Below are 20,991 nucleotides of genomic sequence, written 5' to 3' on the forward strand. Positions count from 1 at the left end.
ATCTGTAGACCTTAAATTACCTCCTTGTAGCTGTATAGCTGAAATGTATAAATCATAATAGTGGCTGAATAGAATATTAAATCGTTTTTTAATATAAAACAGGGTCAATATATAACTTTAAATTATTTGGAAAAAACGTTATAATTTAAGCAGAATTTCCAATTTTATTTCTCTCTCCCATTTTGCTGACCAACTGCCACTATTCCATTCTGAGCCGCTCAGCTTTCTTTGGTGTGACCCACGCTGGCCTCAAAAATGCATTTGTCTTGCATTTGATGGTTAAGGGTGCTATTCAAACAGCTTACTGGTTGGGTTCAAAAATTGTGCAGTTTTCCATGTTCTATTTGTTAACTTTAAGAACCAGAATCCTATGGGGTAGGGAACCTCGGCTCTCCAGCTGTTTTGAAACTACAAGTACCATGAGGCATTGCAATACCCTAACAATCACAGGCAAGACTCCTAGAGGCAGAGGCATGATGGGATTTGTAGTTTCAAAACAGCTGGAGAGCCGAGGTACAGCATGGGTGCTAAACCTGTGGTCCTAAAGCTTTTGCAGAGCTACAACCCCCATCATGCCTCTGCTTTTGGGAGTCATGCTTGTCATGCTGTTAGTAGCTTGCAATGCCTCATGGGAGTTGTAGCTCCACAACAGCTGGTGGGCCACAGGTTGAGAACCCATGCTGTGCAGTGTCCACTTACATCATATCTGACATTTACCTAAGACTAATTTATCCCTTGAAATCTCCCAGTTGGAGTCATATGGAAGCTGCAGAGGGTCCACGTAGATGTACTCATGGCCATCAGAGCTGACTGACTCGATAACCTTCCACCGGATCTCATAGCGTGGTTTCTGTGGACCAAGAAACAAAATGGTGACCATTACTCAACCTAAAAATGCAATATTTGAGATATAAGTAGCACCATGTGCAAAAAAAACATCTAGTTTGTACCTTTGGCTGAATACATTACTTTGAACAGACAGTGCTCTTGCATTCCTTGCACCACATCAGTGGTCACATCTAAACAGAGCCATACAGTGTCCACTGTGTCCAATGGTAAATCCAAAATGACTGCCGGGACTTGCTACTTGTTACATAGCAGGGGCAGCAGTTGTGGTAAATTTTTTTCATGTGTGAACTTTGATCTGCATTTGACATCAGTAACATATTGAAAAGAATGTATTTCTATTTAAGCCCTTATTAACACTTAGTAGTTCATCCCAATCAGCCCTAATTAACTTCTTCCTCCCTATTAGTTATTGTTTCTTCTGTTCATTGTTTTTATGCTACTTTTATCATTACTTACATTTTGTTTTTTCATTTTGCTATTTTTTTTTCTTGTGTCACATAAAAAAATGCACACAATTTAAAACACACACACACACACACACACACACACAAACACAAACACAAACACACACACACACACAAACACACACACACACACACACACACACTTTTGTTACATTTGCAAATAACTTTGTCATGCTTTTTATCATAAACTTCATTTTAGTGTCAATTTAAATGGGACAAATAACATATAATGCCACTTTTTTATGGTAACATTTCTAAAGATCTTAGTTTGTCCCCCCAAAAAATGAAGGGGATTTACTAAGACTGGAGCAGCAAGAATATGAAGAAGCTGTGCATTGCAACCCATCAGGGTTCATGTTAAAAGCTTAACTAAATTCCCCTGAATATATGTATAACTTTGTTCTTTTAATACAGCTTAAACCCAAAAACAAAAATGTAATATATTGCAGCTTATCAAGTATTAAATGTGACAGCAGCATTCCTTTTATACATCAGCATATTTCTCCTTTATTTTCACCTCATGGCCCAGCCAATAACACACTGTGGGTTATTTACAAAAGGCAAATCCACTTTGCACTGAAAGTGTAATTGGAAGTGCAGTCACTCTAAATCTAAGGGGTAGATCTAAAATGAGGGGAAGCTCTGCTGATTATATCATCCACTTATGTGCAAGCTAAAATGCTGTTTTTTTTATTTTCCTTGCATGTCCCCCTCGGATCTACAGCGACTGCACTTCCAAGTGCACTTGCAGTGCAAAGTGGATTTTCCTTTAGTAAATAACCCCCATTGCTCTGTCTTAGCCCTTGTACACACGATCGGAGATTCCGACAACCAAATCCGTCGGATTTTGTCCGAAACTGTTGTATACACACGGTCGGACGAAGTTATCGGAAAATCCGATCGTTCAGAACGTGATGACGTTATTTCCTTACAACGGGACTACGTTCAGGCTAGTAGCCAATAGCTTTGATGTAGGAATTTGATCTGAGCATGCGTGGCACTTTGTCCGATCGGAATTATCTACACATGATCGGAGTATGTCCGATCGGAGCATTTTGTCGGAAAATATTTCCGGCAAGTTGGAAAATTTGGTCTGACGGATATTCCGACAGAAACAGTCCGATGCAGACCACACACAGTCAGAATATCAGACAAAACGCTCCGATCGGACACATTCCGTCTGAATCTCCGATCGTGTGTACAAGGGCTTAGGGTGTCTCCTCTCTGGATGGAGGCACAATGGAGACATCCTTGGACAGCAGAATTGTCAGTCTGAGGAGTGAGTAGTGTTGGATATACGAGCAGGTTTAGATGGACCTAACAAACAGATTAAAGCTAAACTCCAACTAACAATTTTTTAAGCAGGTACAACAACAGGTTTTTGTTCCTTTTGGGATAGGGTTTTACAGAAAGGAATAAAGGCTGATCATTGTAAGCACCCCTGTAAATGTTAAATAGTTTGTCTCAACCCTCTAACTATCACTTATGTTGGTCAGCTTTGCTTGGTTAAAAATAAAAGAGTTAAAGGTCAAATCACCTGATGAAGCTATTGTGAAACATGTTGGGTTAATATCCGAAAAAGCGACAACTGTTAAAACTGAACACTCGCCTCTATGACCACCTTTGTTATGACTTGTTAACCATCAGTGAACAACTTGACTTTGTTATATTTTAACTATATTCTCATTAAAATTATATATATATATATATATATATATTTTTTTTTATTTTTTTTTAAACAATTCCTCTTTTCTCTTTCCTCTTTTCTCTTCAATATATAATTTTATTGTTTTTGTGGTTTAATACCAATTTAAATAATGACATAGTTATTTTGATTCCTTTTTTGTGCAATGTTAGTATCATTTTTAGTGTAACTGACCTATTTTTTTAGTATCAGCAGCATTTAAAATGATGTCATTCTGAAAGTTCTGTCTTTCTCCCCAGGCCTTTGGGCATAGGGGTTGCAAAGAAGCTCCCCTCCTGGGGTGGTATTCCTGAAGATGTTGGCTGCTGGAAGCTAAGAGAGTCTGGCCTCGAGAAAACAAGCTACGACCGCCCCCCACAAAATGTGGTAAATGATTTAGTGATGGTTTGCCTTGGGCATAAACATTGAGATACGACTTGAACCTCCAAAACTTTGTGAATGTCCAGCTAGCACATTTGTTGCTCGGAAGGTAGAGGGAGATGTCATCAGAGATGAGAGAATAGGAAGGGATTAGAGAAGTGATTCTCAACCAGGGTTCTGTGGAACCTTAGGGTTCCTCCAGAGGTAGCTAGGGGTTCCTTCAGCATTAGGCCATATCTGCCTTTCGGATAAGTTCCCACCAACACCATCGATCTTTTTAGCTATCTGTAAGGAGGTAATTCTCCCCAATGATCACAAGTGTAAGGACCATTCTTCCCACTGTCCATCACACCAATGTATCATGAGTTGTAGATTTCTAGATTTTATCAGGGGTTCCCTGAGACTGGAGAACTATCTCAAGGGTTCCTCTGTGTTGAAAAGGTTGAAAAAGGTTGGATTAGAGCCTAGTTTGGTGTCTGACACCATCCATGTTTTGGGGATACCCCGATTCATCTCTGACACCCTTCCCATACTGAAATATGCAATAAACTAGTTCTGGTTTTGAATTCACTAAACTAACAGATGCCCATAGTTCTTTTACATCCTGAGAAATTAACCATGCTTGAGATTATATGTGGCTGGGATTTTATTGCCATGTAAGATTACTTAGGACGTTTACAATGTAGCTGTTAATCAGCTGACGATCAGTACCAATGGCACTACATTTGCGATGCCCATAGCTGCCAATAAGATGTCAGCTCTCCTAGGACCAGCTACGATTACAAAATAAAAGGTATAATCTGCTTATTTACCATGGGCAGCAAAAAATCTTTTCTCTTCCCTGCATTTATCTATAGGAGCTAATTCAGTTGTGGATAACAATTATTGCTTTCAGTCTCATGAAATACAAGTTCCACTTGGATGCACTGCTTTAAAACATTATGCATCATTTGCTATCAAAGTAATGATGATAGTGCATGAATACATGTAGCTGATATCCTACATGGCATTAACAACAGATAAAAACACATTACATTTGCACATGAATAACTCAGACAAAACATATTCACAATAGAATATGTAAACCCAACATCTCATATTCCTGATATGTGCCTGCTGTACCATATACTTGTATGAAAAAGTTTCTCTTTGTATTGGTTCCTTTGTATGAGATACCTGCTGTTCCTGTCAGTCCCTCTGCTTTCCTATTAAACACTGACCACACTAGCCAGGAGAGCTCAGCGTGATCAGTTTTCTGTCGGGAACTCAGTCTGCTCTCTTCCAATGATCAGATTTCTGCTCACACATCCCCGCACACCCTTTCATTGGGAATATCAAACAGCTGTTTCTCCCCCCCCCCTTTTTTATAAGCTACTTATGTAGCTGAGAACAGAGACTATGCAATCACTTATAAAAAAGGGGAAAAAGGTATTTTTAATGTTTTTTATAATGTACAGTATACACAATGTTTTGCCTTTTAGTTCTTTTTTAAACTGAATGGGTTGTTTTACAAGATGAGGGTTTGCATATACATTAATGGTGATAACATGATTTTTAGTTCAAATTCAGAGGAGCTGAGCAATGCTTACCTTTTTCCACAAAACGATAAGTATTATTAAGAATATCAAAGCCAAGGCCACCAGTCCCACAACAGCACATGTTAACACGAGCTTGAAAGGCAAATCTGTAGATATAGAATAGAAAGACATATATTTATTAAAGCACTTACATTTAGAAGAGTTAAAGTGGACCTTCAGTCATGTTTTAATCTTTCCATCTATTAAATCTTCTTTCCTTGTTGTTTTAACTTTGGATAGTAAAATATTTTTTTTCTGACAGTAAATACCTTATACAGCCCACTTCTTGTTTCTTGTCTGGTAAAAAGCCTAGACTTATGACATCATGCACAGCTCTCTCTCTCTAACTCTTGTGAGAGTTTGCCACGAAGGAAGGGGGATGAGTCATAAGAGGGACAATGAGAGCTGCAGAGCTGGAGGTGTGCCTCTGTGTGTCTGTGTAAATCCAGGAAGTGAACAGGCAGCAGCTTCAGGTGCCCACAGTTAAAATGGTTGCAGCTAGACTCAGTGGAGGGAGATTTCTGCAGCATATTTGGCAAGTACAGAATCACAGTATATATAATATACTGTATTTATTGGTGTATAACACTCACTTTTTCACCAAGAAAATTGGGTGCAAATAGGGTGTGCGTGTTATACGCCAATACTTCAATTTTAGCTGCCTCGGAGAGGACAGGGAGGGGGTGTGACGAGCGCCGTCAGATTACATACATTGAGAATCTCCTGTTTACTTGGTGGCCTCTGTAATAGGAAGTCCCGTCTCCTGGACCAAAATTGGACCACTGTTCTGTCTATCATAGGAGGTTCTCACTGTATGTAATCTGTCAGTGCTCATCCCGCCCCCTCCGTGTCCCCTCTAGGCTAAAGATGGGCATTGATCGGGCTGCAGTGATGGTGAAGCTGCTGCATTGATGGTAATGGCGAGGCTACTGCATTCATGGCAATGGCGAGGCTGCTGCATTCATGGCAATGGCGAGGCTGCTGTATTGATGGCAATGGTGAGGTTGCTGCATTGATGGCAATGGTGTGGCTGCATTGATGGCACTTGTGAGGCTGCAGATGGGCATTGATCAGGCTGCATTGATGGCAATGGTGAGGCTGCAGATGGGCACTGACCCTTATTTTGTTTCAAAGTTCCTTACTTAAAAAAAATATTTTTTTTCCCTGAAACTTTCCTCTTAAAATGAATGTGAGTGTTATACGCAGATAAATATGGTAATATGCAAAGTGGTTGGATGGAAGCTTCAGAATGGCAAAGATGTTTTTATTACAAATTATGTAAGCATGACTGCAGTTCCTCTTTAACTTGTCTAATAAAAGATCACGAGCCTTATAATACATGCAGTAAAAATTCCTGTCTCTGTCAACTAGACATTCTCATGTATTAGAATAAAAAAGGTAAACCAATTACGGTGTGACTTGATGCTTTAGAGACTCTGTTGCCAGCGCACAAAGATATATGCAACCTCTTGAATCTCTCCATTTAGTTTACAATTTACTCATTCACTGAGTGCCGATAGTACAACCTTCAATATACTCCGGTCCTCTGAGAAGAAAGATACGAGACAGCGCTGCCTCCTCTCTTCTGCTTATTCACAGAAAGCTTTGAATTTTATGAATGGATTCACAGAATTCAAAGTGTTCTGTGATTGGACAAGGGGAGAGAAGGGACAGGCAGGCAGTACAGCTGCAAACAGGACTATGGCTGTTGTGTAGGACACCCATAGCTGGGCTGCCTCAGTGTTGAGCTGAGCTATTCTTCCCCCTTACACCTCCCATGGAAGCTACATAAAAGGTTGTGTAGGAGGTGGATAGTAGTTTGCCCAGTACAGATAGTAATTGAACACCCCCAAAAGTGCTTGCCCTATTGACAAAGTTCTCTACACATTTGTAACTGTCTATGCCCCCAACAAGCCAGCGAATTTTCTCCAAAAGGTTCTTAACAAGACCCAACGTATCCAAAAAGGTTATCTCATTCTCTGCTGGGACTTTAATAGCATACCAGACACATCTATGGATACCTCCAACCCCACCCCAAGACGAGACTTCATAAAAATGCTCTCTACGATGTATGGCGATGCCACCGCCCCACTCAAAGAGGTTACACCTTCTGCTCCATAACACTTTTATGACACGTATATGACACTTAGGAAGAGAGGAGTTTGTGCCAGGGAATTGACTGTTCCTGGAGTAGCCAAATTGTATATCAAGTTCAAAAGCACATTGCAAATTAATAAAAAATGGCTTATGGAAAGAAAAATACCGCAAACAAGTAATTAAAATATTCTGTGCTATTACCTCATTTTTTATAAGCTGGTGACAGTGTCTCTTTAAAGGAAATCTGTACTGAGAAATATATACGTGGACTGCCATTGCTGACCATTTTTCTCACAATTCTAGTTTGCTGGCTATTATGTTGATCCAATGGCCTTAATTTAAAGTGGATGTAAACCCAATGTTATCCTTTCTAAACTACTGCCATAGGGGTTATCTAGAAGGCTATACATGCCTCCTGCATGTATCCCTAACTGTCAAATGTCTCCCCTCTGTTATGAGAACCGAAAAACTGCAGATTCTGTGGGTGGGTCTGTTGTCTGGAGCTCGGTGGGTGAAGCTGTGATGTCAGTAGGCTCCCCACCCACCTCTACACTCCCCTTGTCAATATGCATTTTCTCCTGTGTATTTCTTACACTGAACTTCTGCTATGATCTCTAACATCCAGTGAAATGACAGGAACGTAACCACATGACTTCAGAATGCCCAATTATGCTCAGGTGGGGAACATCCAATCCTGGCAGAGCAGCAAGAGAAAGGAGTGGAAGGGAATTAAAAAAAAAAATGCATGTCTCTTAGCATAGTGCATGAGATATGTAAATCATCTGTCACAGCAAGGGGGAGGATTTGACAAAGTTTTTCTCTGTTTGTCAACATTTATCTCACTGAATAAAATAGGATTGCTCAGAGCTGGATTAACTCTTTGTGACAAGACTAGGCTCAAATGATAGGAAATCTTATACTCTACATTATGACATCCACTTTAACATACAATGTACCACCAAAGCCTTGAGATCTTTAACTTTTGTTAGGACAAACTGTGCATATTTCGTTTACAAATGATAATAAAATTGGGCAGTACACTAAAGCCGTGTACACACGGGCAGAATATTGGGAGACTATGTCGATCTGCTGACCAACTCCCAATCAGTGCTCTCAGCCAATAGCAGAATGCGCTGAGAGCCATCTCAGATGTCTACAATATAATGGCTAAACAGACTCTAAACAGATATCATAAAATGTTTCCACTGGTATATTTTCTTTTCGAATGTTTTTATTGAGATTTTTAGCAGAGTTAGTTACAACAAGGGTTACAAAACAAAAAAAAAAAAAATATAGTAATAAAAGTAACATAACACAGTATAATGTAGTGACAGAGTTTTCTCAGCACAATATAGCATATAAACAAATAATCCACAATAAAGAATAAAGTAGTATTCCCAAGTATCTAATATTCATAGTCATAAAGGGACTCGAACAAGAGTAAGTCTCTTAGAACTTGTATAATAAAGTCCGTAATATAATTATTGTAAGATTTATAAATAGCGATATGGATAATGGCCACTTCTGGACCCCAAGACACCCCTCACAGGGATCTATCTTTGTCTTGGAGTACCTAGGCCAACATCCTAAAGGAAATTCAAACACAGTAGTTATCTTTTATGAAGGAAAAAAAGATCTATTCTTACTCCGCAGCTCAATTCAGATAAACAGACATGTGATATATTTGTCACTTTGTTATGAAATTATTTTTAAAGCCATCCAAAAAATATTAAAACGCACAGGAGTTCTTTCTTCTATATGATTAAAGAATCAGCATTATCTAAATTGTGGAAGTATAATTTTTGTACCATGTACTCCAAGGTTCCCATAGTTGTTGTTCCTTAACCCCTTCCCGCCGAGCGTACGCAGATATGCGTACTCGGCTTCCGGGGGGTATACCGGGATGATGCCCGCACCTGCAGGCATCATCCCGGTACCGTTTTTTACAGCGGGCGATTGGCTTTCCAGCCATAACAACCGATGCGGCTAAAAGCCGCTCGGCTGTTATGCCGGAGGAGCGGGAGGGGACGTCCCCCCTCCCGCCGCCTCTCGACGCTGTTACCGGTGCTCCCGCTCGATCGGGAGCACCGATCAGTGGTCCGACGCCTCCGGCTGCTGCGGAGGAACTGGAACGAAGCCGTAATCGGCTTCGTTCCAGTCTCCTCATCGTAAACACGGAAGCGACGTCATGACGTCACTTCCCGTTTACTCGGCTGCCAATGGCGCCGGTTTAAAAAAAATATCCGGTATTCAGAATCGCCGTTTTCGGCGATCTGAATACATTGAAGTGTAAAGGAGGGGTGGGGGGTCTTTTAGACCCCCGATCCCTCCATAAAGAGTACCTGTCACCACCTATTACTGTCACAAGGGATGTTTACATTCCTTGTGACAGCAATAAAAGTGATCAAATTTTTTATTTTTTTTTAAAAACAATTTAGTCGTTTTAAAATAAATAAAATAAATAAAAAAATAAAAAAAAATTTTTCAAAGCGCCCGCCGTCCCCGCGAGCTCGCGAAGCAAAGAAAACGCATACGGAAGTCGCAACCGCGTATGTAAACGGTGTTCAAATCACACATGTGAGGTATCGCCGCGATCGTCAGAGCGAGAGCAATAATTCTAGCAGTGGACCTCCTCCGTAACTATAACATGGTAACCGTAAAATTTTTTTAAAGCATCGCCTATTGAGATTTTTAGGTACCGTACTTTGCCGTCAATCTACAAGTGCGCGCAATTATAAAGTGTGACATGTTTGGTATCTATTTACTCGGCGTAACATTATCTTTCACATTACGCAAAAAAATTGGGCTAATTTTACTGTTTTGTTTTTTTTTTATTCATGAAAGTGTCCCTTTTCCCAAAAAGTTGCGTTTAAAACACCACTGCGCAAATACCGTGTGACATAAAATATTGCAACAATCGTCGTTTTATTCTCTAGAGCCTCTGCTAAAAAAATATATATAATGTTTGAGGGTTCCAAGTAATTTTCTAGCAAAAAATATGGATTTTAACTTGTAAACACCAAATTCCAAAAATAGGCTTAGTCATGAAAGGGTTAATATATAGGGATTTGTCATTAGGAAATAACAATTCGTAGGAGTGGTGAAGTTGGGTTAATTCTATAACTTCTGTCATAGTAGGAAGAGAGTCAGTTTTCCATTTTCTAGTTATGGATAGTCTCGCAGCTAAAAGTATATGTGTTACTACTTTACGATATTGTTTGGGAATCGTATGTAAATTCATATTCAGAATGGCTAGTTCTGGTGAAAGTTGAAGGACAATACCTGTTACGGAAGTGAGTAAATGGGAGATTGCCTGCCAGTAGTTATGTAAGCTTGGGCAGTCCCACATAATATGAAATAGGGTCCCCAATTGGGTACAATTTCTCCAGCAATTAGGTGACGAGTTCCCCTTGAATTTTGCTAGGATATGTGGAGTCAGGTATTGTTTTTGAACAATTTTTTGTGCCAATGGATGGGAAGCCATCCATTGTTTAATTGAAAAGTCTTGCCCCAAATCTTGTTCCCATTTAAGGAAGGAAGGTAGTTTGCTGGGTATGTTTTTTTCCCCTAGAATTGGGTATATTGTAGCTACTCCTTTCTGTGAGGTGGCATGGTTATTGAGGAAAGACCATATTTTAACCGGTATTGAAGCTCTGAGTTGTCGATTGTGTAGCAGACACTTTTCTATTTGAATATATGTAGATCGCTCAGAATTCGGAAGCTGTAATTCATTACTTAACTGAGAAAAATACTTTAATGAGCCCTGTTGGAAGAAGGAACCAAGTTTGATATCCCGACCCAAATTCCAGTCGTGTATTTGTACGCCAGAAATTAATGTTGGTATGATTGTTAGAGGAGGGTTTAACACCATGATTGGAGTTTTATCCCATTTGTATGTGATGATTCTCTGCCAAGAGTGTAGCGTCGCTTTCACCGTTGGTGGGTATGGAGCTGTAATTGTGGACTTAATTTTCCTACTAAGTAACCAGAATTGCTCCACTGGTATATTTAACAGACCAAAAGGGAGCAAAGAAGAAAAGTTCATTGAAAAGGTTTACATGCATTTTAATAAACATTCCATGTGACTGACATTTACTTACAAGGTGGCACTAGGGTGACATCACGATGGTGACTCATTCCAAGACCATTCTCACCAAGGCAGCGCAAAGAGAGAGAATCTTTAATACCGCGGACATGGAGCATGCTCTTCACATAGAAAGTTCCCAACTCTTCTGGCTGTGAATAGCTAATGTTCATATCGTACCTAATCTGGGAGGTTGTGTTGTGTAGAGGTTCCCACTGGCTCCATCCCTTACTGCTGCACCTGTTGGTGACAAGACATTTTTTCACAATGTCAAAGTGAAAATTCAGTTTGAAAGATTGATAAACAAAACCCATCAGATTAGTTCAGTAGAATAGTCAATTACTGTTTCACTGGCCTAAGGATAGAATAATGTTTATTCACTCAACGTTCTGACATTCCATTGGAAGAGGGCTCATAATGAAGGCCCCTTGATCCCATAGGGAAAGGAAGCCTTGAAGGCAGGGAGCATGGCCTAGCAACAGGGGGCTGATCAAAAGATGAATTTAAACGGGTCAAGATGGTTGGCTAGTGGGGGGCACTGGATGAGGGGTTGCTGAAAACTACAAAAGTTTAATCTTTGAGGTAAATCTTCACTCACCATTGAAGAGCAGAAAGAAGGTTTGCCCACCTTAATTCTTAAATCTTTCTTTCAGTCATTTGTCACAGGTTCCCCCGGCGGTTTTTACCTTGCCAACGATAAATGTTTCATTTATTGGGCTATGACTTTCAGTGGAAGTTCGACCACTCAACGTCTGTCTAGAACTTATGGGTTGGACAGGCCATTTAGACTAGGCCCAGTTAAGTTTACATTAGGTGCTTACAGTACAATTGTGGCTGGCACGGGTTTTAATGCTTATGTTGGAAATTGCTTACGTGGAAGAAATTTTAATAAAGCTGTGGCCTTGCATTTTCCAAATTAACCTGTCTGAGTGTCGTTTATTGGACAAGGTTATTGGTTGGTATGGTATTTATGGCTTTAGGCCTATGTTCCTCAGCAGTCAAGTAACTTTTTTTGTCACTTGCATTTTTATATGCTTGCTCTTTCACATGTTTATGAAAGTATTAAATGAATGCTAGTGTATACTAGCTACTAAAGGAGTAACAGATTAACCACTACAATGATTCTTCTGCCTAACTGCTTAAAGTATATCTACCGAAAGGTCCCTTAGGCACCGGTTAAACCTATGTCAATTTTTTCTTCTTTTTTTTTTGCTGCTTTTGTCTCTTTTGGGAGATTTTCCTGCACTTTTTGTGCCCCCATTGGAAAATTTTACCTCTTTTCCCATTCCAATGACAAATTCCCTTTAAGTTCAGTTGTAGTCAAATAGTCATCAGGGCAGAAAAAGAGCGAGAGATGCTATTTAGTGGTGACACAGGCAGCAAACAAAATCTGGAAATCAAAGGAAAATCAGATATTGTTTGGCAGCGCCTACTACTACTACACTGGCTCTCAGAATACAATAACCTCAGTGGGAGAATCGTCCATCTGAGACTGTACAGTGTGCATGGAGGCATCTGTTAGATGTTTGTGTTCAGCCTTCAGACTGTAATAAAAAAAGTATCTTAGTGTATAGGCAGCATTATATTTTTAAAAAGAGCAGTAAAGCACAACCCTTGTGTAGTACTGTAACGCAGGAAGCCAAGCCTGTCTATGTAGCAAGCAATATGACTGCCTCTGTGTACATATACCGTATTTATCAGCGTTTAACACACACTTTTTTCCCCTGAAAATAGGGGGGAAATGGCGGGTGTGTGTTATATGCCGACAGCGTACCTCAGAGGGGAAGGAAGGGGACGAGTGGTGCCGGAAATCACTGAACCGTCATCTCTACTTGGCTCGACACAGCGCTCGGCTCGGCGCTCAGCACTCGGCTTGCATCAAGGTGACATCTGTACATGAGGCAGCAGAAGCTGGCGGCTTCTTGCTGGATTGCGGAGCGGTGGGGAGGCTGAGAGGCAAGTCACACCTAAATGCTTGCAACACTTTATGGGCATTTACAAGGGATTCATTGGGGTCAGTTAAGAGCAGAATAACACCATCAGCAAATAAACTGATGGCATGGGAGATGTTGTGTGAACAAAATCGTGAAATGGAAGGATGCAGATGGGCACAGATCAGGCTGCAGATGGGCACAGATCAGGCTGCAGATGGGCACATATCAGGCTGCACTGAAGCTGCAGATGGCACAGATTAGGCTGCATTGAGGCTACAGATGGGCACTAATCAGGCTGTATTGATGCTCACTTACCATATGTTTGCTTAAAAATGGTTTATTTATTTTAAAAAAACAATTTTTTTCTGAAAGTTGCCTCATAAATTGGGGTACGTACGCCGGCGCGTGTTATACGTCGATAAATACGGTAATTACAATCTACACATAGAAAAAGGTTGTTAACACGTTACCAGTTCCTAATAATATTGTTTACTGAGGAGGCTGGTTTCTTTCAAAAGTTTACCTTACTTGTCTTTTACCACTTTGAAAGTGGTTAAAAGACACTATTTGTCTTTTATCCACTCCAGCTCTGGAAAATCAATTTAGGCCAAAATGTACACTGCTACATATTTTTGTTAAAAGAAAATCACAATAAATGTATATTGATTGGTTTGGGCAAAGGTTATAGCATCTACAAACTATTGGATATATTTATGGAATTTTTATTTATTTATTTTTTACTAGTAATGGCGGTGATCAGCGACTTATAGCGGGACTGCGATATTGCGGCGGACAAATCGGACACTAAATGACACTTTGACACTTTTTTGTGAACCAGTGAAACTAATACAGTGATCAGTGCTAATAATAAACTGTCACTGTACTAATGACACTGGCATGGAAGGGGTTAACATCAGAGGAAATCAAAGAGTTAACTTTATGCTTGGTCTGTGTTTTACTACAGTGTAGGAGGTGCTTTTACTAGGGGAAAACATGGATCCATGTCCCTTCTTTGCAGAGACACAGGATCTATGCCTTCCCTCCTGTCGAGCTGCCTTGTTTACACAGCACCAGCACCTGCCTATCTGCTGGATCCTCGGTGGGTGCCAGTGGACATCGAGACTGCTGTACTCCCCATCAGCTCCTGCTGTGTAAATCATTTGTGCCCCCTACCTGGAAGTGCAGGATTGCGTATATGTATGTATATGTCCTGCGCACAGTATCCGCCCTGTAGCAGCACAGCGGTCATACGGCGGTCGGCAAGTGGTTAACTAATGCTCTGTTGATACAACTGACCATAAAACTTAAAAACATACTTTTTCCTTCACTGGGAGGTCTGTTAAATTTGTATTACAGACTTTTAAAAAATTGCGCTATGTGAACACATAAAGGACCCAAAAATCCCAAAGGGCAAATCACAAAGTGGTAAAGAGACAGCTGATCCTGGGAGTAAACACTAATACCGCGTACACTCGATCAAATTGTCCGGTGACTTAGTCCGCCGAAACGCATTTCACCGGACAATTCGATCGTGTGTGGGCTCCAGCGGACTTTTCCAGCGTAAAGTAAAGGACTTGGGTTTCAGTAATACGGTCGTCAGTATGCTAGTCCGGCGGACTAAGAATGACGCATGCTCAGAAGCAAGTATGAAAAGGGAAGCTATTGGCTACTGGCTATTGAACTTCCTTTTTATAGTCCCGTCGTACGTGCTGTACGTCATCGCGCTAGCAAACGCCGGACTTTCTGTGTGTCTGTGTGTGGCCAAGTCTGTTCGGTAGAAAGGCTGCCGGATTGTTTGCCGGACTAAGTACGCCGGACAATTCGCTCATGTGTACGCGGCATTAGAATCTGTGACTTATCTAAATATCTCAACGTAAAACCATGCCAGCTTCATTATACTGAGCGTGTAGATGATAAAATATGGTTTCCATGTTCTGGTTAAATATCTCTTTTTTACCTCTCTTTTTAACTTCAGCCTATATATTGTTTATTTGAATACACATGACAAATATTATACATTGTTTTTATTGTGACCTTATGTTTGTGGACACTTGACCATCCTGTCTATGTAGTATTTGAACATCCCAGTCCACAGCTGTTGGCTACTATGGAGTCCTCCCCCATCGCTATAACAGCCTCCACTCTTCTGAGAAGGCTTTCCGCAAGATTTTGGAGTTTCTTTGAGAATGCATGCCCATTCATCCACAATAGCAGAAGTGAGGTCAGGTACTGATATTGGGTATGAAGGCCTATGCAGTAGGGTTAAAGTTAGGGCAAGGTTCTTGTGTTCCTCCACACCAAAGTAATCAAACCAGGTCTTTATAGAGCTGACGTGGTGTGCCAGGGCATAGTTATCCTGAAACAGAAATGGGTTCCTCCCCAAACTGTTTCCACAAGTTTGGAGGCACACATTTGATTAAAATTTATTTGAATGCTGTAATATTAAAGTAATACAACAAGTGGAGGTGCAACAACTAAAACCATAAAAAAACGAATAAAAATCTGCAATAAAACTGTAAAACGATCAATCATAGATCTGTGGACAATCAGTTTTGTTTTATATACACAGTCTATATAAGTCTATATACGGATGATGGTGAGAAGGGGTTAAAAGTCCAGAGCAAGCAGGGCTGCCATCATATTAGAACAGAAACCATGTTCCAGGGAGCGGCAACCCAAAGGCGTCCCTCGCCTTGCTTTTTTGTAATATTAACGTGTATATAAACCCTAAGAATGAATTTTTCTTTTTTGTCCCTTTTTGCTCCGTTAACCACTTGCCGCCCGCCCACCAAATGTCGGCGTGTCTCTGTGACATGTCACCACCGAAGGAACAGGGATGCACGTGCACGATCGTGCGCATTCCCTGTTTAAATGGGAGGACGTCATATGACGCCCTCCCGACACAAGGGGCGCGCCACCTGGCCGTCATTTGACGGCAGCCGGTCGGCAAGCAGTTAAAGACCACAAAAGAAAGCTCTATTTGTGTGAAGAAAATAATAAAAATGTCACATGGTTACAGTGTAGCACAAGCATCCCCAGATGATGCCTGTTTAGGAGAAACGCATCGGGGAGGGCTCGTTGATGCCACTGCGTTGCCAGATTTTAATTCCATGCTTGTATTTGCCTGTAATATGTGAGTACCCTTTTATGCTTTTAATGTTAATAAAAGTTTTAAGCAGTATTTCACTATGAGGCTGTATTTTCTTTTTGGCCTATAATATACGTGGAAGAATCTCTGTCCTCAGTCACCCCAAAAGGTGGATAGCCATTTCATCTATTTTTGGGTCATCTCTCTGTCTACTCTGGTACCCATGAGAAGTTACAAGTTTTGCCAGCTGTTTTTTCGTGTGGATTTACATCAATAAACTCGTGTGACTCACTAGGTATATACCTAACTGGGTCCATAACTTCTGGTACGCCTCCTCTCAAGTGGTGGTGGATTTCTGCAAAGCATTCACTGAAGTCACTATAACTTCTCAAGATATTGCACTTTGTCACCATATTGTTTCACTTATGGACTCTTAACACATTCACCTTGGTGGATATACGTATATCATTTTAATTTTTTTTTGTATATTTGGATATAGTGTTGTCTAAAACATAGAATGATTAATAGTGTTAATTTATGCAGAGTTTTTTTTCACTATTAAAGTTGATTATATTATTTACACTGGTAAAAGATTATATAGATATTGTTTATATATATATATATATATATATATATATATATATAATCTAAGCACTGCACCTTTTTTATTATTTCACCATTTTGTTCATTGCAGTAAGTCTGCGGTGCTGGCAGCTATTATTTATTTGTTGTTTGTGGATAGCATGTTTTTTTCTCACTTTATAATGCTTGCTAACAGCACCTGCAGCTTTTGAGGGGATTTTATTGAGCGTTAGCATGCTTTATTTTGGAGGTATTGTAGGTACGAGATATCCCAGGATGCACTGGGCAACCAATAAGTGAACCAAAAAGATATCATCAGCAGTCACATTGCCATTGGCTCCTGCTGCTGTCAATTAAATCCTGCGAAGAGGGTGAGGAGATTGAGCCAAGCTTCACTGTCTATGTTAAATAATGCAGACAGCTCTAAATTGAGCCCGCAGGTGTGCCACCATATGGTGGCACAACGAGAAGAGGAGGAGCCTGGAATGCTAGCGGGGGCCCAAGAAGAGGACGATTGGGGCGGCTCTGTGCAAAACTATTGCACAGTGTAGGTAAGTATAACATATCTGCTATTTAAAAAAATAGGGTTTGCAATCACTTTAAGAATTTTCACAATGAAGGAGGAAGATATTAGTGCACTAAATTAAACTGTGGTATAGACATTGTGATTTAGGAGCTGGTTTATCATCGTCAACTAGAATTTTTAAACAGTTTAGCAATATCGGACTTGAGTTTTGCTTTCAGTAAGCACTAAAGCAACGAAAACATACCTTGTTATCTCAGTACATAAGTACCATGTGATCTCTGGCCTTGGCATCCCTTTGCCAGCACATGTCACTATCTGTCCGCCACCTTTAGGGTGGCTGTCAATCATTTCCTTTATTTCAACGGGCACTAAACCAAAAAAAATTAATAAAAATTATATATATCCTGACAACTGTGAAACCATTAATATTTACAGTAGAGCCAAACTCCACCTGATACTTTATAAGCACTTACAGCAAACTGCTTTTTTTCCCTTTTGAGATAAAATTTTACATAAACGAATAAAGTCTGATCATCGTAATCACCCCTACCAGTATTAAATGGTTTGTCTTATCCCTATAACCGATAAAACTGAAAGAGAGCTTGTTCTTTTGAAAAACAACAGACTTACAGGCCAGATCACCAAATGAAAATAGAAGAGAGGAAGCTTTAAAAAGAAAACGAATGCAGCCATTAAATCTAAGGATTGGTGAGCTGCAATATAATAAATGTTTGCTTTTGGATTTAATACCTCATGCAAGTAATGTGTAAGTGTATCACTTGGACATATGTACTGCTTCTCACAGGGATCCCAGTACTCCCCCTGACAATGCATTCATCTACTTTTGTCTACAGATAGACAATGCTATCTTTGTTCTGACAACATATAGGGTCAGTAATTTCTCCCTGAGCTAAAATATGGGCTCAGAAGCCACACAATCGTGTAATGCCCTGTACACACGGTCAGACATTCTGACCACAAAATCCATCTAATTTTGTCCGAAACGTATGTAGCATACACACGGTCACACAAAGTTGTCGGAAAATCCGATCGTTCCGAACGAGGTGGCGTACAAAACGTACAACGGGACTACGTAGAGGCCAGCAGCATATAGCTTTCGTCCCCAAATTCATTATGAGAATGCGTGGCACTTTGTGCGTCGGAATTCTATACACACGATCGGAAAAAGTCAGATCGGATTTTGTTGTCGGAAAATTTTAGGTCCTGCTCTCCATTTTTTTCCATCGGAAAAAGCCCGCTAGAACCCACACACAATCGGATTTTCCGACAACATAATCCGATCGCACTTTTCCCATCGGAATTTCCGACCGTGTGTACAAGGCATAAGTCCTGGCGCCTGTGTACCTTGTGACGTACTACAAAGTCACAATGTTGCAGCTTGATCACCAGTGTGGAGGAGATGCCTCCTCCTGTCTTCAGCAGGCTGATGACATCATCAAAGCCAGTGCAAAGTCACTTGTATGGTGCTAACGAAAGCTTTTAAATGACAAAAGGTACATTTTTTAAAAGAATATAGGTCCTGTATATTGTGACATGTCAGAATGTATTCACGTAATCTCGTAAAGATAGTGAAAGCTTTAAACCTTTAGAGTTTATATAATTACATAAATAAGGAAAACTCACCATTTATCTGAAGATAAAATGTAATTTCTTCATAATCATCCTCATTGTAAGCTTTCAGAGTATAGGCACCTCCATCTTGTTCTTTGACCCTTACAAGTGACAATGTGGAAACATACCTAAAAATATGATATTGGTTGCTTTAGAAAATATTCACTTATACTTGTCCCAGTTCTAGCATCTCAAAGTAGCATTAGCGTGTACCCTACACCGCTAATCTGTCCCAATGAATGATCACTTCTCTGGAATATCTCCCAATCTAAAACAAAACACAATGTGGAATTAAAAATGGTGTCCCTAATCTTTCCATATCCTCATAGCTCCCAACTGTCCCTGATTTTGAGGGACTGTCCCTCATTTGGAACAAAGTTCCTCTGTCCCTCTTTCCTCCCCATTTGTCCCTGATTTTTGTCTGATCTATATAGTTGTATATAAAATGCACTATTTATATATTGAAAAGTGTTTTTCAGTGCTAAACCTTTCATCCAATTTCTACATTTCTGCATTTGTAAAGCTTAACCACCTCAATACAGTGCATTTATACCCCCTTCCTGCCCAGACCAATTTTCAGCTTTCAGCACTCTTACAGTTTGAATGACAATTACTCTGTCATGCAGCACTGTACCCATATGAAACTTGCGTAATTTATTTCACACAAATAGAGCTTTTTTTTTGTGGTATTTAATCACTAGTGGGTTTTTTATTTTTTTGTGCTATAAATAAAAAAGACCGTACATTTTGTGAAAAAAAATCGTTTTTTCTTTGTTTCTGCCATAAAATTTTGCTAATTAGTAATTTTTCTTCATAAATTTTGGCCAAAATTTATACTACTACATATCTTTGGTAAAAATAACCCAAATTAGTGTATATTATTTGGTCTTTCTGAAAGTTATAGAGTATAAACTATTATCAAGTGTGTCTCATTTCTTGAGACACTAACAAGTCAGGAAAGTACAAATACCCCCCAAATGACCCCTTTTTAGAAAGTAGACATTCCAAGGTATTAAGCAAGTAGCATGGTGAGTTTTTATAAGTTTTAATTTTTTCCCACAATCCTTTGCAAAATTAAGATTTTTTTTTTTAGATTTTTTTTTTTTTACAAAATTGTCATATTATCAGGTTATTTCTCACACACAGCATATGCATACAACAAATTACACCCCAAAATACATTCTGCTACTCTTCCCGAGTATGGCGATACCACATGTGTGAGACTTTTACACAGCCTGGCCACATACAAAGGCCCAACATTAAAGTGGCACCTTCAGGCGTTCTTCGATCATAAATTACATATCTCATTTCTCCACCACCTATTACATTTTTGAAGGCCCTGGAGCACCAGGACAATGGAATTGCCCACAAAATTACCCCATTTTGGAAAGCAAACACCCCAACGTATAATCTACGTGGCAGAATGAGTCTTTTGAAAGGTTCATTTTTTTCCAGAAGTTTTTGGAATAAGTGGAAAAAAAATGAAAATGCATTTTTTTTACACAAAGTTGTAAATTTATAAGATATTTCCAAAACATAGCATGTATATAGCAAAAATGACACCCCAAAACACATTCTGCTACTCTTCCTGAGTATGGCGATACTGGCCACATACAGAGGACCAACATTGAAGTAGTACCTTCAGGCGCTTTAGGATCATAAATGACACACCTCATTTCATTCCTACCTATCACACTTTTGAAGGTCCTTGAGCACCAGCCCAGTAGAATTACCCACAAAATGACCTAATTTTGGAAAGCAAACACCGCAACGTATATTCTATGAGTCATGGGCTCCAGATAGAAACTCGGGTAATCTCATGAGCTGCAGACAGGTACTCGAGTACCCTGATGGGCTGGTGACAGGTACTTGGTTACACTGATGGGCTGGTGACAGGAACTCGGGTACTCTGATGGGCTGGTGACAGGTACTAGGTTACTCTGATGGGCTGGTGACAGGTACTCGGGTACTCTGATGGACTGGTGATAGGTACTCGGTTACTCTGATGGGCTTGTGACAGGTACTCGGGTACTCTGAAGGACTGGTGACAGCTACTCAGGTACTCTGATGGGCTGGTGACAGGTACTAGGTTA

At 40.0% G+C, this 20,991-nt stretch overlaps 1 protein-coding gene across 2 annotated transcripts in view; it reads right to left on the bottom strand.

Moving 5' to 3' along the window:
- PDGFRB (platelet derived growth factor receptor beta) overlaps positions 1-20,991 on the bottom strand; it is a 213,194-nt gene that overhangs the window by 61,750 nt on the left and 130,453 nt on the right. For both annotated transcript variants that reach the window (XM_077474333.1, XM_077474332.1), the window contains 5 exons: positions 18,911-19,026; positions 17,511-17,634; positions 11,153-11,376; positions 4,968-5,062; positions 718-850 (listed from right to left, as the gene is read on the bottom strand). In XM_077474333.1, coding sequence (XP_077330459.1) covers positions 718-850; positions 4,968-5,062; positions 11,153-11,376; positions 17,511-17,634; positions 18,911-19,026 — 692 coding nt within the window. The remainder of the gene's footprint in view (positions 1-717; positions 851-4,967; positions 5,063-11,152; positions 11,377-17,510; positions 17,635-18,910; positions 19,027-20,991) is intronic.

The sequence above is a fragment of the Lithobates pipiens genome, unplaced genomic scaffold (genome assembly GCF_037356315.1).
Source record: "Lithobates pipiens isolate NorthernLeopardFrog02 unplaced genomic scaffold, aLitPip1_a1.2 Scaffold_8, whole genome shotgun sequence".
In the NCBI taxonomy this organism is placed as follows: Eukaryota; Metazoa; Chordata; class Amphibia; order Anura; family Ranidae; genus Lithobates; species Lithobates pipiens.